A 23,061-nucleotide genomic window follows, 5' to 3' on the forward strand; every position below is an offset into this window, starting at 1 on the left:
GCGTTGACCGTGAGCGATAAATCACGGCAGGCACTCCATAAATAAAAAGCAACTTCAAAGATGGGCTGGGTGGGAATCGAACCAGGGTCTCCGGAGTGTGAGGCGGAGACGCTACCACTCAGCCACGATTTCGATGCTTCCAAAAGGTACAAACGCGCCTCTAGTGAATGCGGTGTTGCCTTCGAAACGAGCCGTGGAAAGTTATACTGTGGTGTATATCGGTAATTATGAACATGTAACTTACAGAAGTCGCAATTACACGAGTAGCGAAGTGCGTTTCGCTGCATTTCTTCTGCGCTTTCCGCACACGGAGAGCCATCTTGCGGCAAACACAGAAGACCCCCTCCTCTCCATGTACGGCGCTGCCCCGACAGATGGCGCGCCACGCGCGCATTGGAGCTGTCGCGGCTGGGACTCTCTCCCCTGACAACGCTTCGCCTGGCTCCCTCTGTAGAATCAAGCGTCCTTCCTTTCTTTAGATCACTATCTCTCTATCTCTCTGCCCGTTCCGATCACGGCGTTTGGCTGGCGTGCATCATTTCCCCCTCCGGGATACCGAGTTCTTTGGTTCGCTCCGCTTGCTCAGGCGCACGTTTCGTTGCTGCGCCGAACGCCGCGTTGCTCGACCATATGGCTCGACGCTCACCGCGTCTGATGCGGGGCGCCTCGTAAGTGATGGCTGCCCTGTAGCCCATTGTCTTACACCCATTGGCGGGTCGACGGGAACGCTATCGCGTTCCACTCTTGAAGGCGAAGCTTAAGCGTCCTCCAATTTTTGTCGGCGGCCTCGGAGGCTTCGGCCTTGAGCTCGCCGAGTGGATGGCCTCTCGTGGCTGTCGCAAGCTCCTCCTGATCTCCAGGCCAGGAGTCCGGACTGGTTACCAGAGACTTTGTCTTCATCGCTGGAACAGCGTCGGTGTGGCAGTGTTCGTCAGAAACGAGGACGTCTCCACGGAGGAAGGGGCTCGCAAGATCCTTGACGATGCAGCAGCGATGGGACCTGTCGGCGGAATTTTCAACTTGGCCATGGTATGTAAACTACGCAGCGAATCATCACGCATGTTACGTAAAACGTAGAGCGTTAGCTGCAGCAGTGTCATCATATGCCTATTAAAGATGATTGCAGCACAAACGCGGCGTCTTCCAGGCAATATCCACTTACGCTTGCCATCGAATAAACATCACTTGTGTACTATGCATGCAAAATTATCAGATTCATCACTGAAACTCCGCCAGTTGCACTCTAGAGAACATTCCCTTTTTTTTTTGCAGCCGACCTGTTGGTTTACCAGACCGCGGTTCATCTGCGGTTCTACTTGCGTGACTTAATCACCTCCAGTCCTTCCTGGTAATCTAGCCGGACTAAGCTACGTCAACTAGCCCTCTTAGCGATAATAAATTTCTAATGGAACACGAAATATTGCCAGCCTAATGTTCCCCTCGAGGAAGGCGACGACACAAAATTGTGGACTTCTGATCAAGACCCATTGAACTGCAGTTCCTATTGTACATCATAACAGCTCTTGTAATCGTGAACAGAATCACACCACCAACTCTCGTTAACAAGAAAAAAAAAGAAATTCTTGCCGAACCCATGTGACGATGAATGTCGACGTTAATGCTATCAGCAGTGCGATCTAGTCAGTGCCGCGTCACGTAACGTGTGAAGCGGCAGCTGCTTGGAGAGAGCGCTAGGGAAAATTTTTGCAATCTCGCTTTCATTAGAAGGAAATGTTACCAGGCGAAGTAATGCACTTGAAAGTGAGTAGTGCGCTTGGCAGTTTGCGCGTCCTATTCCTGCTACTGTAGCCATATGGAACCTGGTACATCCGCATGTTACGCGAATTGCTCCAAAACGTGCCCATCTCCTCAATTAGATAGTTGGTGCTGGTATGAGGTAAGTATTCATCTCTTTGTTGCCTAATTGTGGTACTGAGAAACCCTGGCTTACAGACTACGACGCTTCACTTCGCTTTACCTTGATTGAAGAGTCCCGAAAACACACGAGACTGATGCAGACATTCCGCAATGCATTTGTTAGCAGGCGAAAGATTCATCGCATAAAAAGCCCCAAGCGAAGGCTTTACCAAACGCTCGCCATCACACCCAGTGCTCTTATTTTGATTTTTTGCTTTTTTTACTCAACAGCTATGATTTATCATATGAAAGTATTACTCCTTGTGGAAGCTGAGCAAAAGGACTCTTGTCATTTCTACCTTGCTGCGCCCAGTATCAAAATGAAACTGAGTAGTCTGCCGTTCTTTCATGAATTACAAGTGCTTGTTTCTTAATGTACTATTTTTAGGTGCTTCGCGATGCGTTCATCGAGAACCAGACGGCTGAGATGTTCGAAGAGGTGTGCAAACCCAAAGTGCTGGTCACCCAGAGCCTGGACGATGTGTCCCGGAAACAGTGCCCCTTCTTGGACCACTTCGTCGTCTTCTCTTCACTGACCTCCGGTCGTGGCAACGCCGGCCAGGCAAACTACGGTTACGCCAACTCTGTCACCGAGCGCATCTGCGAGCGTCGTGTATTGGACAGGCTGCCCGGTCAGTTAGCATTCTTTCAACCAACAACCGTTCCTTAGCTTCGTGTGTTACGCCATACACCAGATCACATGATTACCGCTTGGTAGGTTCGTATGCTACTTGAACGATAACTTTTCGCAAGTCTGCAGCGAAACGATCGACATCCCGAGCAATGGCCGACGTGGAATGAACAGAATTTTGAGAAGCAGCAGCAGAAGAAATATAATTAGCGCTACTGAAGCGTAAATAACAATGAAAAATAACCAAAAGGAGAAATAGAAAAGCTGGAACGTTAACACGTTGTTTGCTGTCGAGGCAACACATATACACTAATTTTGCTACTTCTCAATGGCAGCTTCTTCCAGCATATCAATTGCGTAAAGCATGCTTGCATAATCATCGATAACTTTTTTAGGTGTTCTGCATTCAAAAGTGCGTATGACGATACGTTGGTATATACCGTAGATTGAAATATGTGGCCTAAAGAAATGAATTTTAATTATGAGGCCTAGCTGCTAGTGTTTATCCCTAAACTGTGCTCGTCCGGAACTTCTAGGTGCTCGCTGCTAGCCCTGCTTTCGTTGCCACCTTGATTAAGCTGAACCCTTAATTGTAACAACTGTACTTCCCGCTCTTAACAACTTACTTCGCCGCCCCTCGCTCCCTCTCTTTTTCTTCGCGCTCTTTCTCTTTTTGCTCTCTAGCCAACACCCGCTCTTCTTGGGCTACTGGCTGCCCTTATTGTTCCGCAACCCGTGTCCTCAGCTCAGCGCCCTCTAGGCCTAATTGTATGCCTTGTTCTATCCACATGTCGAACTCCATTCCCTGCAAAATGCCCCTACACCTGAAAAACTTGCGCGCTCACAATTAACATGCACGGGCATTCGACATTTAGCAATTATGTGTAAGTAGCACTAATTGATCGATCGCCCCGGTTCTCGTTCTTCGTTCGCTGTGCTGCCTCCATACAGAACGTCCTGTCATGGACGCCCGTTTATTGCCGCGGCTTGTCACCCGTTCGCCGTCAGCGTGAAGTCCTCGACGGCGTATGCAAGCCAGTTGGTCGGTCTGTACTCAAGCAAACACAGCGAAGGAGTCCGAGTCGGGAGAGAGAGAGAAAAAATATTTATAGACTGAGAACGACACATCATTTAAACGAAACAGAAAAACACAAGAACACTAACACGCATGCACTTAATCTAGGTAAATTATGAAGACAAAAAAAATACAACGAACAGTTAACAGTAAATATAGAAATTAACACTACAGAAAGCACACTTAACGGCGGTCAACTAAACAGAGTTCAAAAGAAAACAAATGATGGCATACGCATGGCCGGGCAGCAGCAGAAAGTCTTTAAAGCATGGAGTCTACGGCGTAGCTTTCCCGCAGAACGCTGGCAAGCCGATCTCGTTGCGGTGGATGCGATTGCTGGGCTGGGCTTCCCGCGAGCCTAGGTCGGGCGTCTTCCTTCGAGCAGGTTGAGCTAACTTGAGGGGAACTACCATGAGGTTCGTTGCAGACGTTGCCTTATCGTCTTTTGCGTCAACTAGTAACTCACAGTTCACAGATGTGGCTAGGCGGCCCAGGCGGTACTGGCCGGCACTAGCTCCTTAACGCTTCTCAGCACATTCTAGGCTCAGTTTCTCGACTCCTTAGCTTGGTGTAAACAGTGCGCTTAAATAACTTCTGCTTTCCATAGTTGCCTGTGCTGGGGAACGACAAACATTGGTGACGATCCAGTCTAGTTCACCACATTGTATTCCGGCTCCTCCCAAGGCCTTGGCCAGGCTCCATTTAATTAGGGGCGAGGGAACGGTGATTCTCCCTACTTCACAGACGCAGGAGAAACGACGGCAGCCGGCCTTACGGCGCTGTCGGCATGCACACACACAGCAATTCGTTGGCACGGGATTGCGCAGAGACGCCACATATTTCGGAGTATTCGCACCCCTGCCTATATAGTAAGCTTCTCAATGCACCCGCGGGGCAGAGAATACACAGGGGTTCCTACAGAAAGCCGTCGGGGCGTCACGTAATTTCTAAACCTGCCTTCCACTTCGTTCGGCTGCTTGCCTGAGTGGCTGGCAATACCCGCCTTGCTCGCCGGTCCCTATTTCCGCAACATTTCGCGCCCGTTGATCGGTGCTTCACCGAATCGAATAAAGCCGCACCGTGACATCCTCTATACATTTTTTGTGAGAAATCTAAAAGCAATATATTCCCGCATAGGGCTATGATCAGCGGAGAGCATTATTCTTCCCGATGGGTATAAATCGGTCACAATCATATCGGCAAAATTCAAGACACCGCATAACATCTAGCAGACTTTTGTATGTGGGTATTTATGCGGCTATGAATAAGACGACGCATTAATACCTGAATTATTATCCTTGGGGCAAACTAATTTATAAACATTCACCTTCTCATGAATTCAAATGCAGTGCGTCAGGCACCAAGGCACATTGCGGCTTAATTTATTTGGTTCATCCGGAACTCATTGCAAGAACCCCAGTTCCGCTTTTGCATAAGCTGATTATGCACTATCGCTGCGAGTGCATGAATGCCTTAGCTGCAACCCTGGCCGTTTGTGAGTCTGCAACAACCTAATAATATATTTGTTTTTATTGCGGCAGGATTGGCGATCCAGTGGGGTGCAATCGGCGACGTGGGCGTAGTGCACGATAACATGGGTGCTGATGCGACAGTATCTGGAACTATGCCGCAGCCAATTAGGTCTTGTATGGCGGTTATGGACGTCTTCTTGAGCCAAAGGAACCCGGTTGTCTCGTCCTTTGTCAAGAGCAGCTTGTCCTCGATGGCGGAGAGCAAGGAGAAGCCAGACCTCGTTCAGACTATGGGACACATCCTCGGTGAGCATCGACAGTTTGCGCTTTCTGAGCTACGCAATTTACAGTTCTCTGACCGATGGCGGTATTACATCCCCTTTGTCTACGCCAAACTGTCTTTATTCTTTCAGGCAAAACGAAGTTCAGGTTGCACTGAGCTGACACCACATTTTTATTATTTTTGAGACTCAGTTTTTGATATCCTGGCTACCTCAAACACGATATTGATGCTTAAGGATTCCATGTTTACATTGTATCTTAAAAATGCATGTCAGTGAAAAATAGAATCATTGATGACACCTTCTATCCGTAAGGGTCCGTAACGGTATCGCTACCGAAACGCAATCAGCTTTGTTCCTGCATGACTTGCATGTAATTAAGTCTTGACTCTAACCAACAAATTGACGCTGTTTTTCTTAACTATGAGAAGGCCTTTGGCAAAGTTTCTCACCGCCACGTACTCAAATGGCTCAAAGCATTCCTTACTGATCGCTACCAATTCGTTTCTATAAATGACAAATCATCCACTCTTCCTGTAACTTCTGATCTCCCTCAGGGACCAGTTCTCTGTGCTCTTCTCTTTTTAACTTATATTAATGATTTACCTGTGCACGTATCTTGCAAGATACAAATTTTCGCCGGTGACTGCGTGATTTACCATCCAATTTTAAATGCTACTCACAAAAACAACTTACAACAAAGTCTTAGGAACATAGTCTTGGAGTGTACATTGGCTAATGACTCTTAATGCGAACAAATGTAAACATATATCTTTTACCCGCCACCGTAACCCTTTCGTGTCCTCTTATAAAATAGTAAACGTTCCCATAGAATCAGTAAAATCATTTAAGTACTTGGGCGGCACACTTTTTCATGATCTCAGTTGGGGTATGCATATTTTCAACATACTTTCATCAGCTAGCAGAATTTTTGGCTTCATGAGACGAAACTTGCGTGACGCCCCGCAGAATGTAAGTCTCTTAGCTTTCAGATCCCTTATCAGACCGAAAGATTAATACGCATCATCCGTCTGGAATTCATATAAAGTCTATCTTGTTAACGCGCTCGAGTGCTTCATTCATTCATCCTACTCATATGACGTAGGCGTATCATCCTCAAGAGCGAAATCTGATCTACAGCCCCTTGCGCGTCGCTGCGCTACAGCCAGCCTTTGCCTTTTTCATTTACACTTCCCTAATTCACGAGCGATATATCATACAAACCACACGCACATCGCTACGAACTGGGCACCCATTAAATGTCCTACGGCCCCGCTACCATACAAGTACTGTTTCTTCGTCTTTTTTTTCCCGAACAGCATCAGACTGGAACGCCCTTCCCCACTACGTTGCTCAAATCACTTGTCCGACATTGTTCTTCAAAGATGTGTCTTTGTTGGCTGAAAAATAACCTGGTTTTCTCGCGCGTCACTCTTACTGTTTTTATGCACTTGCGAAATATAGCTTTCTTGTCCAGCTTTTTTGAATACCTTTGATTCTGTTGCATTACCAACTGTACCCACCCCTTATGTAATACCCCTAGCAAAGGGGTCTTTAAGGAAACAAAATTGAACTATCGACACCCATACATGCTCGTTGCTTTAATCGCAGGCATCAAAGACTCATTCTTGCTGAACCCGAATATCAGCCTCGGCGAGTTGGGTATTGACTCCCTGATGAGCGTTGAGGTGAGGCAACTGTTGGAGCGAGGCTACGATCTCTCACTTTCTATGCAAGAGATCAGGCAGCTCACTATCTGCAAGCTCAGAGAGATAAGCGACGCCTCCAGCGACAATCCAGCCACGCAAGAAAGCTCCGATGCGGCGAACGGAAAAGATGGTAGGCTCTGACTTTATCTCTTCGTTCTATTTGAGACGTTAAACATTGGGCTGTAGTATATGCATATTTGTGTTTTTCAGTGAGACGATGAGCGCTGCTTTGTACAACGCTTCATATGAGGGCCCTATACACCGCCTATCTATACAGACAATAAATATTATTACGTGCCGTGATGCTGGGTTTGTTTGATAATCAGACAAGCAATTTGAAACTTTGTTGTTTGATTCGCATTCCACCTTCTAATGAAAAACTTCACTGCAATGAGTAATGTCACCGCTGTATTTCTAAAAGTTGCTACGACGAAAATTTGACACTCGGTATTCGGTTATTCTTGGGCCAGTGCTAAAAGTTCTGCATTTTGTAAGCACTTAAGAATGTCCGGTGTATGACATTGCTAACGCTATTTATCTTGAGAGCTTATGAAATCGGCTTTACAGGCTCAAGTGCTTGCTAAACTTGAAGTAGTTCTCGTGTTCCTTCAGAGAGAGATGAACATTGCCGTCGGTCCACATGACCGCAGTGCGTTTTTCACAGTTTGGCTGTTGTCATCTCTGCAGCGTGCCTTTCATAATGCCCAGTGCCCCGTGATGTTTCCTGGCGCCCGAATTAGGTAGTAGCTTCCTCGGATTCCTGTTATTCGCCGCTAGCATGCTTTCCAGGAAGGTGATTGCCGGCCACGGTTGTGTTCTCACCGTGTTGGTGCATGTTCCTTACGAAGAAATGAGATGCACATTTTGTCTTTAGTCTCTCGCAATCTTGGTGCGTCATCCTGTCTAACACTGCCCCGGCAGCATCCCACATTTCCCGATGCGCGATGTCATTATTTCCTCTATTTTTAGGGTGCAGCTTTTAGGCGCCCATTGCTGCGTTGAGTGGTGGCCTTGGCGTCGGCGTAACCGGCAGAGCGAACGCGGAGCTCAGCGGACGATGAACGACGGCGACAGCTAATTGAGCGTGAGGAGGAAAGCAGAGGAGGGGGATACAGCGGAAGCATTAGCAGAGAAGCGGAGGGGTGAGGTGGAAAGCTGAATGCCGCACGCCGCACGAGAGGTGCTCCACGGCGGTGACCGCTACGCCATGGCGCCATAGTGGCGTGAGCCGTCAAGTGGTCACCGATGACGACATTAGTCTACGTCCACCGATACCATATATGGAAACAAAACACAGGCATTAGCATCGGACCCACTGTGCACGCGCTGCTTAGCCTGCGCCTGCGCCGCTGCAGAATGCGCTCCGCGCGAGCTTACGTTCCCGTATTCACGTTTTCTTTCTGAAAAAAAAGACAGGTTTAGAACGGCGTTTATCGCCTTACGTACGTTAAACGTGCACTCCTTTGCGGGAAATTACGGCGCACCTCCTTTCAAGACGTTTAGTTTACCGTACGGGAACGCGAACGTAAACACGTTATAAAACAGGGCGCTGTATGGTGCCTCGTGCTAAGTGTATCCAAGTGAAGACAAACCATTACCAACCATTGTGTTGCTATGCGGACATGCCCCAAAAGGCATACGGGTGCCCGAACTAACGAATGATCTGAGAAAGCGGAGGCACTTTGTCGTTATAGCTAACGTTTCAGGTGAGTTCAGAGGAAGCGAATGTTAATTTCAATAGTTACTAGCGATCAACGCGAGCGAGAGCTTAGCCATCATGCAAATTCAAGCTGAAGCGGGAGCCACGGGTGCGGCCATGCTCGACAACGGTGTTTCTTGGCGTCCGTAAACATTACAAACGTCAAACTCGCCAAATAACGTACGTTATCATAGCGCACGTAAACCACAGAAACCACATAACCTTCGGAGCATGCAGAGTAAGGACGACGCTATTTGTTTACGTACGTAATGCGCTTACGTTTGGTTGCTAACACTATTCTAAAACTGTCTCATAAGCTACGGAACTGGTGGAAGTGCTTCGTCTGGCGTTGCTGCTAAACAAGCTGCCTGAGCACAGGTGCAGCACCGCCACCTAGAGGCGCTGTCTTTCAGATTCAAATTCCTTGGCTTACTACACAGGGTGTGCCACTTAAATTGAGCCAAGAACTTAAAAATGAAAGGCGCATCGGATGATAATAGAACCGAACGCATACTATTCGCAATAGCCTATGGCAACCTACACAATTTTTCCCCCATAACTGAATAATTAGGTTTGATTACCCATCTTTTTAATTATTGGCTGAACACCCAAGTATGATACGCAGATTTGTGCATGCGCGCACCTTCAGAAATTACCGATCAAGTACTTTCCTTCACGATACGTCTCACGTAGCCCTTTTTTTCGGGTTGCAAAGAAAGCCCGCGAAATATGAAAAAGAAAAACCACGTGACGGAGCGTTTGCGCAGTGGTATTGCACTGCTCTCAAGCGTGCTTTCGGTGAAGAAGATCGGCTCCATCGTGACTGGCGATGAGGAAGCGACAGGGCGTTCTTTATCTCATCGGCAGCGCTCGACCAGCAGAATGTATTTTCGCCGTCATCCGACTAGAGCCGACTTTTTTCACCGAACGCACGGCGCTTGAGAGCGGCACGAGTGTTCCTCGTCCTCGCTGGTCGCGCTCATTTCTGCAAACGTCGTGCCTAGAAATCTCTGTGCATAGTTCTCATCGTCTTCGCCTCTGAGGCAGCTGTGCTCCCTCTCACCTATCGGTGGAAAGTGTATCCTCAACTGAACTTATCCATCAAAGTGGTCTGCATCTTTTATCAGTGGCATATTATCTGGAAAGGGGGAGGGGGCGCGAGTCCAGGGTCCATGGTGCCAGGTTACAGAAAGGGAGGATGGTGTCATCTATGTCTGCAGACTCGTAATCGCCCACCCGCTTGACTGGGTATAAATGGTAAACAATGCTTCGCCAGTCTCTATTCTGCTCTCATGGCACAGCCCACCACGCCCCGCCATCCCTTTCTCATCAAAATCACGTGTTCATACACAGACGTCGCCGGTACACTTTCCACTCCCTGCAGGGTATATGTGGCAAGCCGAGGACGTCACCCTGAAAGCAAGCGAGTCTTATAAAAGGAGCTTCAGGCCCCCCACCGGGGCTCCAATGTACATCATGAGAAGCGTTGTTTACATGAATGCGATAAGTTGCGCGTCGCATTTGTAGCGCTTTGTAACTCTGTCAATGGCGGTAATGCGCTAGCAAGGTGAATAGCACTGATGCGCCAGCAGAGGCCAACTAGAGACCAGCATGTCGCCTCACGCGAGGCATGTTAATTCTGGAAGGTGAAAGGAAGAGGCGAATTCGTGAAAGCCCCCCCTGACCCCCCCTCCGTCCGTGCGTGTTCTCTCCTCTACTTACCAGTGAACCGCTGACGGAAACCGGTTCTGGCTTGGTTCGGTCGAAGGAGGAATGTGCGACATGAAAGCGCATAGCATGGGCGAAATATGACATTATAATGTCGCTTTCATTTGAGCACGCGTGGGCGAGGAAGTAGTTCATAATCATTTGTGTGTTCTACCCATCGAGCGCCTAGCGCCAGTGGGCTAAGGTAGCGCCTCCTTGTTCAATGTGATTTTTGCTGGGGGCAGCGTTGTGAGTTTAGGCGCCAACGTCTAACCCCCCCCCCCGCCCCACTCCTCCATCTCCAGTCTTTTATTTGTTTTTTTTCTGTTGTCATTTGTGCGCTGCGCTGTTCTGTTGGCCATGCTTTGTGGAGAGGCTGCTATTCACTGCTTTTTAATGTGGCAGGGACAACGTGAGCGCGAGACCTCGATTTGCGAAGCTTGATACGACTGTTATTAGGTGGTCCTATACGGAATTGAATTTACGCCCCAAGACTACAATTAGCAACACCGATTCTGTTCTGCTGAGCTCGGCTGAAGCAGAAGACATTTCCAGACATGCATGGAAATCGGTGAGATCTTTTTTTTATGCCCTGTGTGTTCTGTCAAAGATTGGATGTTCTCTTTAAATGTTATTTCACACGACAGTTCAATGTAACGTTTAATAAGCTGACAATCCTCCTTTCCCAGAATATCTCCATTGGGGCGGAATTTGGCAGTTGTTTTTTCCAGTACCGTGTTTATAACTTTTCAGCTTCGGCGAAGTCTTCCGTGGCGTAATTCGAGAATTAGGATTCGATTGGATCCGAAATGCCATTTCGTAGCGACAGCCGCCGTTTGGATCCAATCCAATTCATGAGACGCGCCTTGCGAAGCGTTCTTGTAGCGAGCGCGTGATCACTTCAACGGAATACCTCTCGTCTCATTCTGCTTCTCGCAGACGACGTGCTCGGTTTCAAAACGATTGACATCAGTGTATGGTCATTTTGACGTCACCAAAAACGTGGCCGCGCCCCGCACCGGACGACGTCGGCGCGGCCTAGGCCAATCGCGTGAGGCGAACCTGAACGCGCGTTCGGAACAACAATCCTCGATCGTGCCCCAGGTCGTCGGTTAACGTCTTTATCGCCGCAGGTTCGTCGCCCACCGTCTGCAATGCAGCCCCGACGCCCATCTCCGGAAAACTGAGTGATGTAGTTCCCGGACCTGACGCTTCCTTGACAACTAGTATACAAAACCATCTGATCACTTCGTCGGCCAACCAGAACTTGGACGTTGTACTCTAAGGCACCAGTGTCCAGCAGTGAGGAAACAAAAACACTGGTGTAAATTTGTCAGCGTTGTTGAGACGGGGAGTGTGAGCACATGAAGATGTTGCCGCTGGGTTTGGTAGACTGACGAAGTTGGTCGACTCGTCGGGTTTTGCGAGTTCCAGGCGGTGGCGCTCTTTTATAATTGTATCCACCGTCCTCACGTTCTTGAAGACGAGCAAGTGGACGGCGTCAACGGCGAAACCTCTGAGAACGTGGAAAACCTTATCTCGCTCAGTCATGTGTGTGTCAAGATTGCTGCACAGTGGCAAGACATCTTGGATGTACGTGACGCAAGGCTCTGCTGTCGTCTGCATGCTGCTGGATAACATTTTCTTCGCTGCAAGCTGGTGACCGCAAGGCTTGCCGAACAACTATCGCAGCTTTTGTTTAAGCGTATCCAATTTGGCGAGCTCATAGTCATGTGTTCTAACCCGTACTCGCGGTGTGCCACCGAGGTAAAATACTACGTTGTTGAGCATGACAGCAGAGTCCCAACCGCTGTGGGTGCTGATACATTCGTACAGACTGATCCAGCCTTCGACGTTTTTCGCCGGAATCGCGAAAGGCGGAGTGTGCGATGTAGGTCATCGGAGTGGCCGCAGGTGTCAAGAGCTGGTTGAGTAGAGCTGTCATCTCCAGAAGTCTTGATAGAATGTTCGACGTACCGTTCACTGCAAAGGTCCATGACGAAGACAGGGAAAGTCCACCTCCAGCAAGTATGCGACGTAGGAAGTCACTGACGAGAAGTTATATACGAGTATATTTACAAGGGAATACACTGCACTTGATTAACAGGGAACAGCCTGCGCTAGCCTTTACTCGTCGTCGTTGTGTACTATATACCACTGACCTCTTCATTGTAACTTCTTGTCGGTAGCAATATGCATAAATATTGTTACGCCGAGGCAACGTTTGGGCTGTCAGAATTCTATTTATTTCCTCTAGCGAGAGCCCCACCACACAGGCCCAAAACCGCGATGATGAGTATGTAGAGATGACAAGAAGAAACCTATGAATATTTCTTACAATAGTTCCCCCGCGCGCAAGTCGACAGCCCTGCCGCTACTTAGGCGGGAAGGAAACGCTGAACGAATCGTTCGATGCGCGAAACATGAACAATCTCCGAGCCACGATAACGAGCGCCAGAGGAAACCAACGCGAGTAAGACGATAATTCACTGGGGATGGTTGTTCGCTAATAATGTAGGGTCGAAGGAAGTATGATTCAAACTTCGCACACACTCCTGCTGCACGAATGGACGCTCGTGCCCAGGACGAGGTTGACATGTGGTCGTGGCGATGCCCTCGACTCACACGCAACACCTGGCCCGCTGTCACGGCAGCAGGTGCCCCCTATCGCCTGCTCTGCTTCGTGCTTCGTTGAGGCGCGCTCGTGCAGAGGGCGAGGTTGACATGTCGTCGTGGCGATGCCACCTCCTTTCCTGCAACACCTGGCTCGCTATGACGGCAGCAGGTGTCCCCTTTCGCCTGCTCTGCTTCGTTGAGGCGCGTTCGTGCAGAGGGCGATCTTGACATTCCGTGGCGATGCCACCTCCCCTCACGCAACACCTGGCCCGCTATCACGGCTGCAGGTGCCCCCTTTCGCCTGCTCTTCTTCGCTGAGGCACGCTCGTGCAGAGGGCGAGGTTGACATGTGGTCGTGGTGATGCCACCTCCTTTCCCGCAACACCTGGCCCGCTATCAAGGCAGCAGGTGTCCCCTTTTGCCTGCTCTGCTTCGTTGAGGCGCGCTCGTACAGAAGGCGATGTTTACATGCGGTCGTGGCAATGCCCTCTGCCCTCACGCAACAGCTGGCCTGCTGCCACGGCAGCAGGTGTCCCCTTTCGCCTGCTATGCTTCGTTGAGGTGCGCTCGTGACGAGGGCGAGGTTGAGATGTGGTCGTGGCGATGCCATCTTCTCTCACGCAACACCGGGCCCGCAATCACGGCAGCAGGTGTCCCCTTTCCCCTGCTCTGCTTCGTTGAGGTGCGCTAGTGCCGAGTGCGAGTTCGTCGTGGCGATGCCTTTTCCCCCTACGCAACAGCCGGCCCGCTGTCACGGCAGCAGGTATCCCCTTCCCCCTGCTCTGCTTCGTAGAGGCGCGCTAGTGCCAAGTGCGAGGTCGTCGTGGCGATGCCTTCTCCCCTTACGCAACACCCGGCCCGTTGTCACAGCAGCAGGTATCCCCTTGTCCCTGCTCTGCTTCGTTGAGGCGCGCTAGTGCCGAGTGCGAAGTCGGCGTGGCGACGCCTTCTCCTCCTGCGCAGCACCCGCCCACTGTCACGGCAGCAGGTGTTCCCTTTCCCCTGCTCTGCTTCGTTGAGGTGCCGAGTGCGAGGTCGTCGTGGCGATGCCTCCTCCCCCTACGCAACACCCGGCCCGCTGTCACGGCAGCAGGTATCCGCTTTCCCCTGCTCTGCTTCGTTGAGGTGCGCTAGTGCCGAGTGCGAGTTCATCGTGGCGATGCCTTTTCCCCCTAGGCAACAGCCGGCCCACTGTCACGGCAGCAGGTATCCCCTTTCCCCTGCTCTGCTTCGTTGAGTTGCGCTAGTGCCGAGTGCGAGGTCGTCGTGGCGATGCCTTCTCCCTTTACGCAACACCCGGCCCGCTGTCACGGCAGCAGGTATCCCCTTGTCCCTGCTCTGCTTCGTTGAGGCGCGCTAGTGCCGGGTGCGAGGTCGTCGTGGCGATGCCTTCTCCCCCTACGCAACACCCGCCCACTGTCACGGCAGCAGGTGTTCCCTTTTCCCTACTCTGCCTCGTTGAGGCGCGCTAGTGCCGAGTGCGAAGTCGTCGTGGCGATGCCTCCTCCCCCTACGCAACACCTGGCCCGTTGTCACGGCAGCAGGTATCCGCTTTCCCCTGCTCTGCTTCGTTGAGGTGCGCTAGTGCCGAGTGCGAGTTCGTCGTGGCGATGCCTTTTCCCCCTACGCAACAGCCGGCCCGCTGTCACTGCAGCAGGTATCCCCTTTCCCATGCTCTGCTTCGTTGAGACGCGCTAGTGCCGAGTGCGAGGGTGACATGTCGTCTTGGCGATGCCCTCTCCCCTCACGCAACACCTGGCCCACTGTCACGGCAGCAGGTATCACCTTTCCCTGCTCTGCTTCGTTCAGGCGCGCTAGTGCCGAATGCGAAGGTGAGGTCGTCGTGGCGATGCTTACTCCCCATACGCAACACCTGGCGCGCTGTCACGGCAGCAGGTGTCTCCTTTCCCCTGCTCTGCTTCGTTGAGGCGCGCTAGTGCCGAGTGCGAGGGCGTCACGTCGTCGTGGCGATGCCCTCTCCCCTCACGCTACACCTGGCTCACTGTCACGGCAGCAGGTGTACGCTTTCCCCTGCTCTGCTTCGTTGAGGCGCGCTCGTGCTGAGGACAACGTTCACATGTGGTCGTGGTGATGCCAATTTCCCTCACGCAACGCACGGCGCTCTAACGTTGCAGCAGGTGTTCCCTTTCTCCCGGACTCCTCCGTAAAGGGTCATCTCGCGACGGGGTATCGCAGCGAATAGCAAGTCATGATTGGGAGCTGTTTCTATGCTATGATGACATCCGCCGGCTTTTTCGCCCAATAGGCTATTTGACGCTTTGGCATAAGAAAATTCTGGTGTGGCGCAGTGGTATAGTAGCTGACTCGTGCGGAGAGACCCCGGATTTGATTCCGGTGCGAGCTGGCTATCATATTTACAGCGAAGCTTTCTGCTCCTCGGCGCACGACTTTCCCACTGCTGCTGCTGCGGCTGTGGGCTGCTGTCGTGGATATCGCCTTGGGGCGGGGGTTCAGAGCGTGTATACAGATGACAAGCGTGAGTAAGAGAGGAGAGGCGACGGAAGAAACTTGTTTTCAACCAACTGTTTCAAATGTGCACAACGCGCTATGGAACTCCCTGGCCATCGCTACATTAGCCATTTGACTGCTGTATTTATCCGTGACTCCCCTCAGAAACATTGCAGAAACTGCAGCGCTTCCCTTTCTACTAACGTGAGAGGCCAAAAGGGACACAGAACTGTATAGAGAAGAAGTGGAGAAGGAGATGGAGGAGAAGAGACAGTTTCCATATAAGAGAGGGTGGGAGGTGACATGAGAATGTAAGAAAACTCCACTACTATAAGACAGCGTTTGCGGGGAAACAGGATAAGCTTAAGTTCAAGATACGGTAGAGTACATTGCTGCTATTTCACAAAAATAAATGCCACGCGAACATGTCAAGCGGGAAACTTACGCAGGGTGTGTCGAAGCAAAGCCGCTTTAAATAAAGTGCAGCGCACGGTCCAGGAGACACTACGCAAGCGGTCGACCATCAAACCAACACTTCTGTGCCCGCCGCGTTATCTTTGAGGCTATGGCATTGCTAGAGGTCGTGGATCTGATCCCAATCGCGGCAGCCGCATTTCGACGGGGGCGAAATAGAAAACGCATGGAATCTTAGATTTTGTGATACGTTAAAGAACATCATGGTTTAAAATTAATCCGGAGTCCGCCACTACGGCTTGCCTCATAGTCCGAGTGCAGTTTTTACACCTACTGCCCCATAATTCAAGTTTAACACTTCTGCTACAATTCGATGTGCCATGTGAGGAAACGACAACACTCAACCCTCTGAGAGGTTATAAAATATAGTGCACAACGCCTCAAGCAAACACCTCTCCGTGTGTGTGTTCTCTGTGCTAGGCAGACAAACAGCAGTGGTGCACGCAAGGTAATGGTTAAGATCAACTCACGACTCTCGTGTTAACCTAAACGTTGAAGAAATTAAGCTTTAGCCGTCAACATCACCACTAATTATCGTCAATCAAAGCATCCAGCGGGGAAAGCTTCGCTTACATCGATTCCCACGGTGCGTGGGATCTGCGATTTCTTTTTCTCATTTCTGTCAACAGCTGTGACAGACACCGCGAGGGACAATATCGCTAACGGAAACGGCTATTGGATTGATCCCACAACAGCTTACGCTGGAAACATCAGGCTTGCTAGGCCATGTTATGCGTAGAGCACACCTAACTGGTGGACCATCCGGGTCACAAACTGGTGTCAAGTGAAGGGAAGTGCGCTCGACGAAGGCAGAAAATTATGTTGGCTGATGAAATGACCAAATTTGGAAGCGCAAGTTGGAATCGGATAGCGGAAGACAAGGGTAATTGGAGATTGCTGAGAGACGCCTACGTCCGGCAGTGGTCATAATGGGACAACGCATAGTATGTAAATGACAAGAGAGTAAAACAGGTCACAAAAAAGACACCAATTGGAAGCCCGTCAATGCTTTCGCGAATCTGTCGGCTAACCGTGGCATGAGGATCCCAAATGTTTTCTGACGTCACATACCTCAATTGTTGTCGGCAAGAAATTTTGCCTCTCCTGCTCTTCACAGTCGTGTTATTTCAACATTGTTACAACCTTTTCCTCTGCGCTGTCAGCAATTTCGCTTCCTTGTCACTGTTTCAACGATTACTGAAGCAGTCCTACGGATGGGAAAAAAAAAGCAGATGTAAGGTATTATGTCACAGCGATATTTAGTGGTTGATCTATTCGGCTACTGGTCGGACTTTAGCGTTCAAAATGACACCATTACGCTAAGATGATACGCTCAAGCATATTTTCATTACGCTGATATTACACACATTACACATTGATACTTTATCATTTGAAAGCTGCATGGCCAGTGGAGCTTCTTTTGTAAGTTTGGTATGCAGGTATCGATTTGTTATGATGTTATATTGTGAGCAACCCTTATAGAGTTTAACCGCGTAATATATCCGAAATAAATCAATCGGCACCTCTATTTTATATATGCGAGTCCACGTGTCTGCTGCATCCGTTGATTATTACAATAGTTAGTACGCTTATGTGCATCTTGTGTCTATATCCTCTATTCTTCCTCCGCAGGACTGTAAGGAAACACGGATGGACAGATTTCGGCTGGGCCTGCGAAAATGTCACGCTAGCAGACTAGAGCTGCAGTATCGGGTCATCATACGGCGTCATGTTCAGCTCTAAAGGACAATCATGGAATCGCAGCGAAGCACGGAATCCAAGAATTGTTTCAGCGTAGTTACTGCCCACGTTGTAGGCATAGTGCCGCTGCAATAAATATTAGACACTGGCACCTTTCCACTGAAGTTTTGTACATTACTTATCTTTACCGCCCTTCATAAGCGGCTGAATAGGTTGCACTGTTTAAGAATCATTTCAATTTCATTAAACGTAGCAACTGAGAACAGCTGCGGTGCACCTGAATTAGACCTAGCGACTAAATTACAATGTTGAACACGGAGAACGATCACGAATATATTCGTGATCGTTCGAACGATCACGAATAGACACGGGGAATTATTCAATTAAGGACAACTGCCTTCTTTATTAAAAGTTATTCGTTTGTCATTACAGGAACTATGCCTTGAACGTACCTTGAAGGGGTAACGTCAAAAATCAGTAGCCATGTGTAATCTGTGGTGTCGAGACCACAGTGGATTAGTAAGAAGAAAGAACCTGTGCTTGTATAAACACTACATTGCGAAATTGCATAAAAAAGAGATGCATCAACTATTGCAAGTTCGTGGACTAGCTAGTCAGACTCTGCACTGTTTATTAAAGGCCCGTTTGTCTTTCACTGTAAAAACTTTGCTACAGTTGAATGTGGATTCCTGTAGAACACATGAAGTTCAGAAAATCGCAAATGTTCATGAGCCCAGTTCAGCGAGACTGGTGATCGTTTGGTTGAAGGCCCAAACGATCCAAGTGACTCGAAGACGGCTTGCAAGTGTCACTGGCGCCTCACTGGCGCAAGTGTCACTTGCGCCAGTTGCGCCAGGCAAGTGTCACTTGCCCGCGTCACTGGCGCAGATCAGAACGAGACATTTCGAAGAGCCGTCATTATTAACCCCAATTCTCAGCCAAATGGTATTATGGCCGCACTAACGGAACTGCTATGATCTTTACCTCCGCTTGGCGGGTAAGGCTTCCCGGTAGGTACGATAACTTGCGTGATGTACCGAAGTGTTTCCTTGCGAATGTACATTGTTTCCGCCAATAGAAGGTTTATCAAAAAAATATGGGTACGCTACTGCAGAAGGACGAGAGGCGGCGTGTACGGCTACAATAAATCGTCCCTTCTAGAAGACTCCGGACTAGGCAAGGACAAGCTGCCAGCCAGCGGGGAACGTCCACTGCTACGTTAATTGAGCAGGTGTAAGCGACGGGAAGCGCAAACCTACATCTTCCTGGTTCACCCTACGGTATTTGCTTTGATTTGGAAATTGCGTCAAGGTGTAACATCGGCAGCATGGTGTGCAGCGGTTGAAACACAGGATAATGACCAAATATCGAGTTCAGCACAGATGAAATGACGTGGTGCTATTGTAAGCTCTCAGATACAATACAGTGACTGGAGCACTTATTAGTTTTCGTTGCAGACCTCATGAGCTGTGTGGCATCTCCAGTAGAGGTAGAGTAAGGCGTAGATACGAATATGCAGGAACAAAATGTATCATGATTGTATCAAATTAAACAATGCTGTTTGATGTACTGTATTAGATGCTGGGTGCAAGTTGGCGCCGTGCTAAACAAAAATATAGAACCACTTATGCGGAACTCGAAGCCTCAGCGACCACTAAAGCAAATATACCGGTAGATTCAGCAGCTGCGAAGACAATGCTGGACGTCCGCCTTCTGGGAACTAAACCCTAGAACACATTTATGTAGGAATTGGCAAATCGTTTATGCACTGGCGGCTTCTCCAACGCTGAAATACACGCTTTGAGCCTTGGCCAATATTCAGTGTCAGAAAGGCACAGATAAAAGAAGGCTTCTGTTCACAGCTCGCTGGATCTAAAGCAACAATGTCGGTGCTTCAGCGATAAGAGTGCAAGGTAGCGGTAAGGACAGGGCGAAAAAGGAGACACGGATCCTGGAATATAACTCCCCAATTAGCGCTAACAATAGTTGACAACCGCAAGCTCGTAAATCGCTCATTGCACACGCGTTTGTCTTCAGTGATTCTACAAAAAATTAGGATGCCTCAGTTTTGCCCGAAAGGCGAAGCATCGATTACGATAGAAAGTTAGTAGATATCTATACAAAGTAAATATAGTGGTTTTATCCGCTGTATCAACTTGTGAACATAGGCATCCTATTTAAATTAACAAGCATGGTGTCACGCATACAGCATGAGCATATCTCGCTCAATGACCCCAAAAGCTCACTTTCAAAATTCTGGAGTAAGGAAGTGCGGCAGCAGCAGGGAGCGAATTGACCTTCGTGCTGTCTCTCGCATCAACGTGAAGTCGCGAAAACAGCGCAAGGCGGACTCTGTATCCATCGCAGATGGCTTTCACGATACAGCGTAGAACGCCTCCCCCCTCTTTACCCTTCCCGCGGAGCGTTGCATGCGACGGAAGACGCACGCATACTCCCCGATTTTCACCTTTGCGTGAGCGACATTGAGCCAGATCGGCGGCTCACCCACGCACGCGTTGACTGGCACATAGAGCATACAGCGCACGGCGCACGGCGACGCTTTTACCGCCCTTCAACTGAGTACCAATCCTGATATCTCCAGCAACAGTGGATAGATATCCTGTGATACACACCGTTGACCACTGTAAATGCACCCATTCTGACACAGCCCCAGCTACAGGAGCACATTGACGATCCCGAAAGTTCAAGAACGCACCTTGATGCGTAAGCAGAGGAGCTGACTGACAAGTTGACCAGCCTTACGCGTTCGGGCGAATAACCAACAGCAGCGGAACCGCTTGAATGACCAGGACGTATCACACCCTCCGTATCCCTTTATTTGTTGCTACTCCGCCAGATATGGCAGTCGTGCTTGGTAGTGCCGTCCGCTTTACAACTTTCCGGGAAACGGTCGCGCCAGTCACAGTTGACGGCTAGTGCTACTGGCTATACATCAAGCCGTGTCACTACATCATATACATGGCTATACATCAAGCCATGTCACTGACTGTGTCAAGAAAGTTCGGTATCTTCTAGATAGTGGTGCGGAAGTTTGTGTCATTACCCCAACTTTCCGAGACCGCAACAAGCATCGCAATGCACGCCTTTTCTCACTGCCGTCAACGATTCCAACATTAAAACGTACCGCCAGAAATCTGTCACTCCTGAACTTTGTCCGCGACCCCCTTTTCGGTGGCTATTGACTGTCGCTTACGCCCGCGGTCTGAAAATCGGCGCTGATTTTCTGTGGAAGTTTAACCTTCTAGTCGGCCTTCGCAACTGCCGCTTTCTTGACTCCTCAACAAACCGCGTCTGCTCCATCTTTGCGTCTTGTACAACCCCACAACCAGGTACCGGAGCCGTGGTCCACCATCTAGTTGGAATTTGCTGAGCTGTTCGAACCACCCTCACCACATCATCCAATACTGCACACCATCACGCACCACATATTGGCTAAAGGACCGCCAGTATACGCCCGACCTCGCCGCTTAGCACGAGACCATCTGAAAACTGCAAATCGAGAATTCGAACACATCCTCGAGTTAGACTTCGTTCCTCCTTCCACTAGTCCTTGGTCATCTGCTTTACACATGGTGCCCAAGAAGACGGGTGATTGGCGACCGTGTGGTCATTGCCACGCCCTAAACAAAGTGACCATTCCCGACAGGTGTCATATACCTCGAACCCACGATTCCACTGTATCGCTGCATGGGTGCTGCATATTTAGCAAGGTGGATCTAGTAAAACCCCACCATCAGACTCCTTTCTTGCCTTCCGACATTCCTAAAAATGCAATCATTACCCCTTTTGGCTTGGTTGAATGCATGCGCATGCCATTCGGCCTCCGTAATGCGCTAAACCATTTCAGCGGTTCATTGATCAAGTGCTCCGTGGCCTGACTTGTTGCCTCGTCTATTTAGACGAAATTCTTGCTTTTGGTGCTCTACTTGCAAGGTACGGCAACGTTGTGGTAGGATAACCTCGAGGAAGAGCTTAACGACCTGGCAACGTTCAAGCAGAAGCTGACGGACAAATTTGGCTGATTACAAGAGCGTCGCTGTGATGGAACTAGCGACGCGCGTCCAAACGTTCAGAGGATCATGTCTCTTACAGGAGTGTCCTGCTTACTTTAGTCAAAGTTTTGTGACCTTTGTTTTCTAATGAAGTTCATATGTTGCTTTTAGTACTGATGTATTCATTATTCCCGTTGTGTAACAATATCTTCTTCATTTTTTGTATTCATTCTCGCTCCTGCAAGAAACCTTTGATTGCAGACATATGCATTAATCATAATAGTACAGTTGACCCCGACCATAGTGAACTCGATAGAAGAAAGATTTGCCAGTGCAACATAGGGCACCATTCCATATAAACGTTCTAAAGAAATGGACAACATAACAGCATGTACCTTTTAAAAGCAGTTTGGCTAATACTAGTGTACGGCCGTTTTCAATTGCAATCAAATTAGACTATTTGCGGACGACTGTGTTATTTACAGAAAGATTACGGACCCTCATGATACTAATGCTTTGCAATCAGATCTTGACAAAATCGCTAAGTGGTGCGAACAATGGCATATGGAAATAAACGTTTCAAAAACTAAACTTGTAACATTTACGACGGCTAGAGTCACGGAACCCATCTTTTATTCTATCGGTAACGTGGCCATTGAAAAAGTTCCTGCAATCAAATACCTAGGTGTCCACATTACTTCTGATTTGACATGGCACAAACACATTGAATATATAACCGCCAAAGCATCCAAAACCCTCGGTTTCATTAGGCGTAACTTGTACTTTGCAAATCAGGCAACCAAACTCTTAGCTTACACAACTTTAGTCAGATCTCAACTAGAATATGCCAGTTTCATCTGGAACCCGCATCAAGCTTATCTTGCCGATAAACTGGAATCGGTTCAAAATAAGGCTTCTAGGTTTATCACAAGGACATACGCTCGCTACTCCAGCATCACAGATATTAAATCATCTCTAAATTTAAGCTCACTTGAAAAGCGAAGACTTGTCACCCTGCTATGTCACTTTCACAAGCTTTATCACAATCCTTCAACGTTCACAGAATCTCATATCAAACCAGCACATCGCATTTTCCCCCGATTAGACCACTGCCTCAAAGTGCAACCCAAGATGGCACACACCAAACTTATGCGTCATTCACCATTGTTCCTTGCCATTTATCATTGGAACAAACTACCTGCAGAAATCGTTTCCGAAAATAATTACGAGGCATTTGTAAACAAACTTAAGTGCTTATTTTGTGCTGGTACCTAATAGATTATCATAAGTGTATTTT

At 49.0% G+C, this 23,061-nt stretch overlaps 1 protein-coding gene across 1 annotated transcript in view; it reads left to right on the forward strand.

The window, feature by feature from the left end:
* The window catches only part of LOC135910184 (fatty acid synthase-like), a 168,267-nt gene extending 150,416 nt beyond the window's left edge, over positions 1–17,851 (forward strand). Inside the window, exons 23-27 of the mRNA XM_070524611.1 lie at positions 776–1,029; positions 2,306–2,549; positions 5,165–5,401; positions 6,988–7,215; positions 17,683–17,851. Of these exons, the coding sequence (XP_070380712.1) occupies positions 776–1,029; positions 2,306–2,549; positions 5,165–5,401; positions 6,988–7,215; positions 17,683–17,690 (971 nt within the window). The 3' untranslated portion in view covers positions 17,691–17,851. The remainder of the gene's footprint in view (positions 1–775; positions 1,030–2,305; positions 2,550–5,164; positions 5,402–6,987; positions 7,216–17,682) is intronic.
* The last annotated feature ends 5,210 nt before the right edge of the window (positions 17,852–23,061 follow it).

Source organism: Dermacentor albipictus, chromosome 8 (genome assembly GCF_038994185.2).
Source record: "Dermacentor albipictus isolate Rhodes 1998 colony chromosome 8, USDA_Dalb.pri_finalv2, whole genome shotgun sequence".
Lineage (NCBI taxonomy): Eukaryota > Metazoa > Arthropoda > Arachnida > Ixodida > Ixodidae > Dermacentor > Dermacentor albipictus.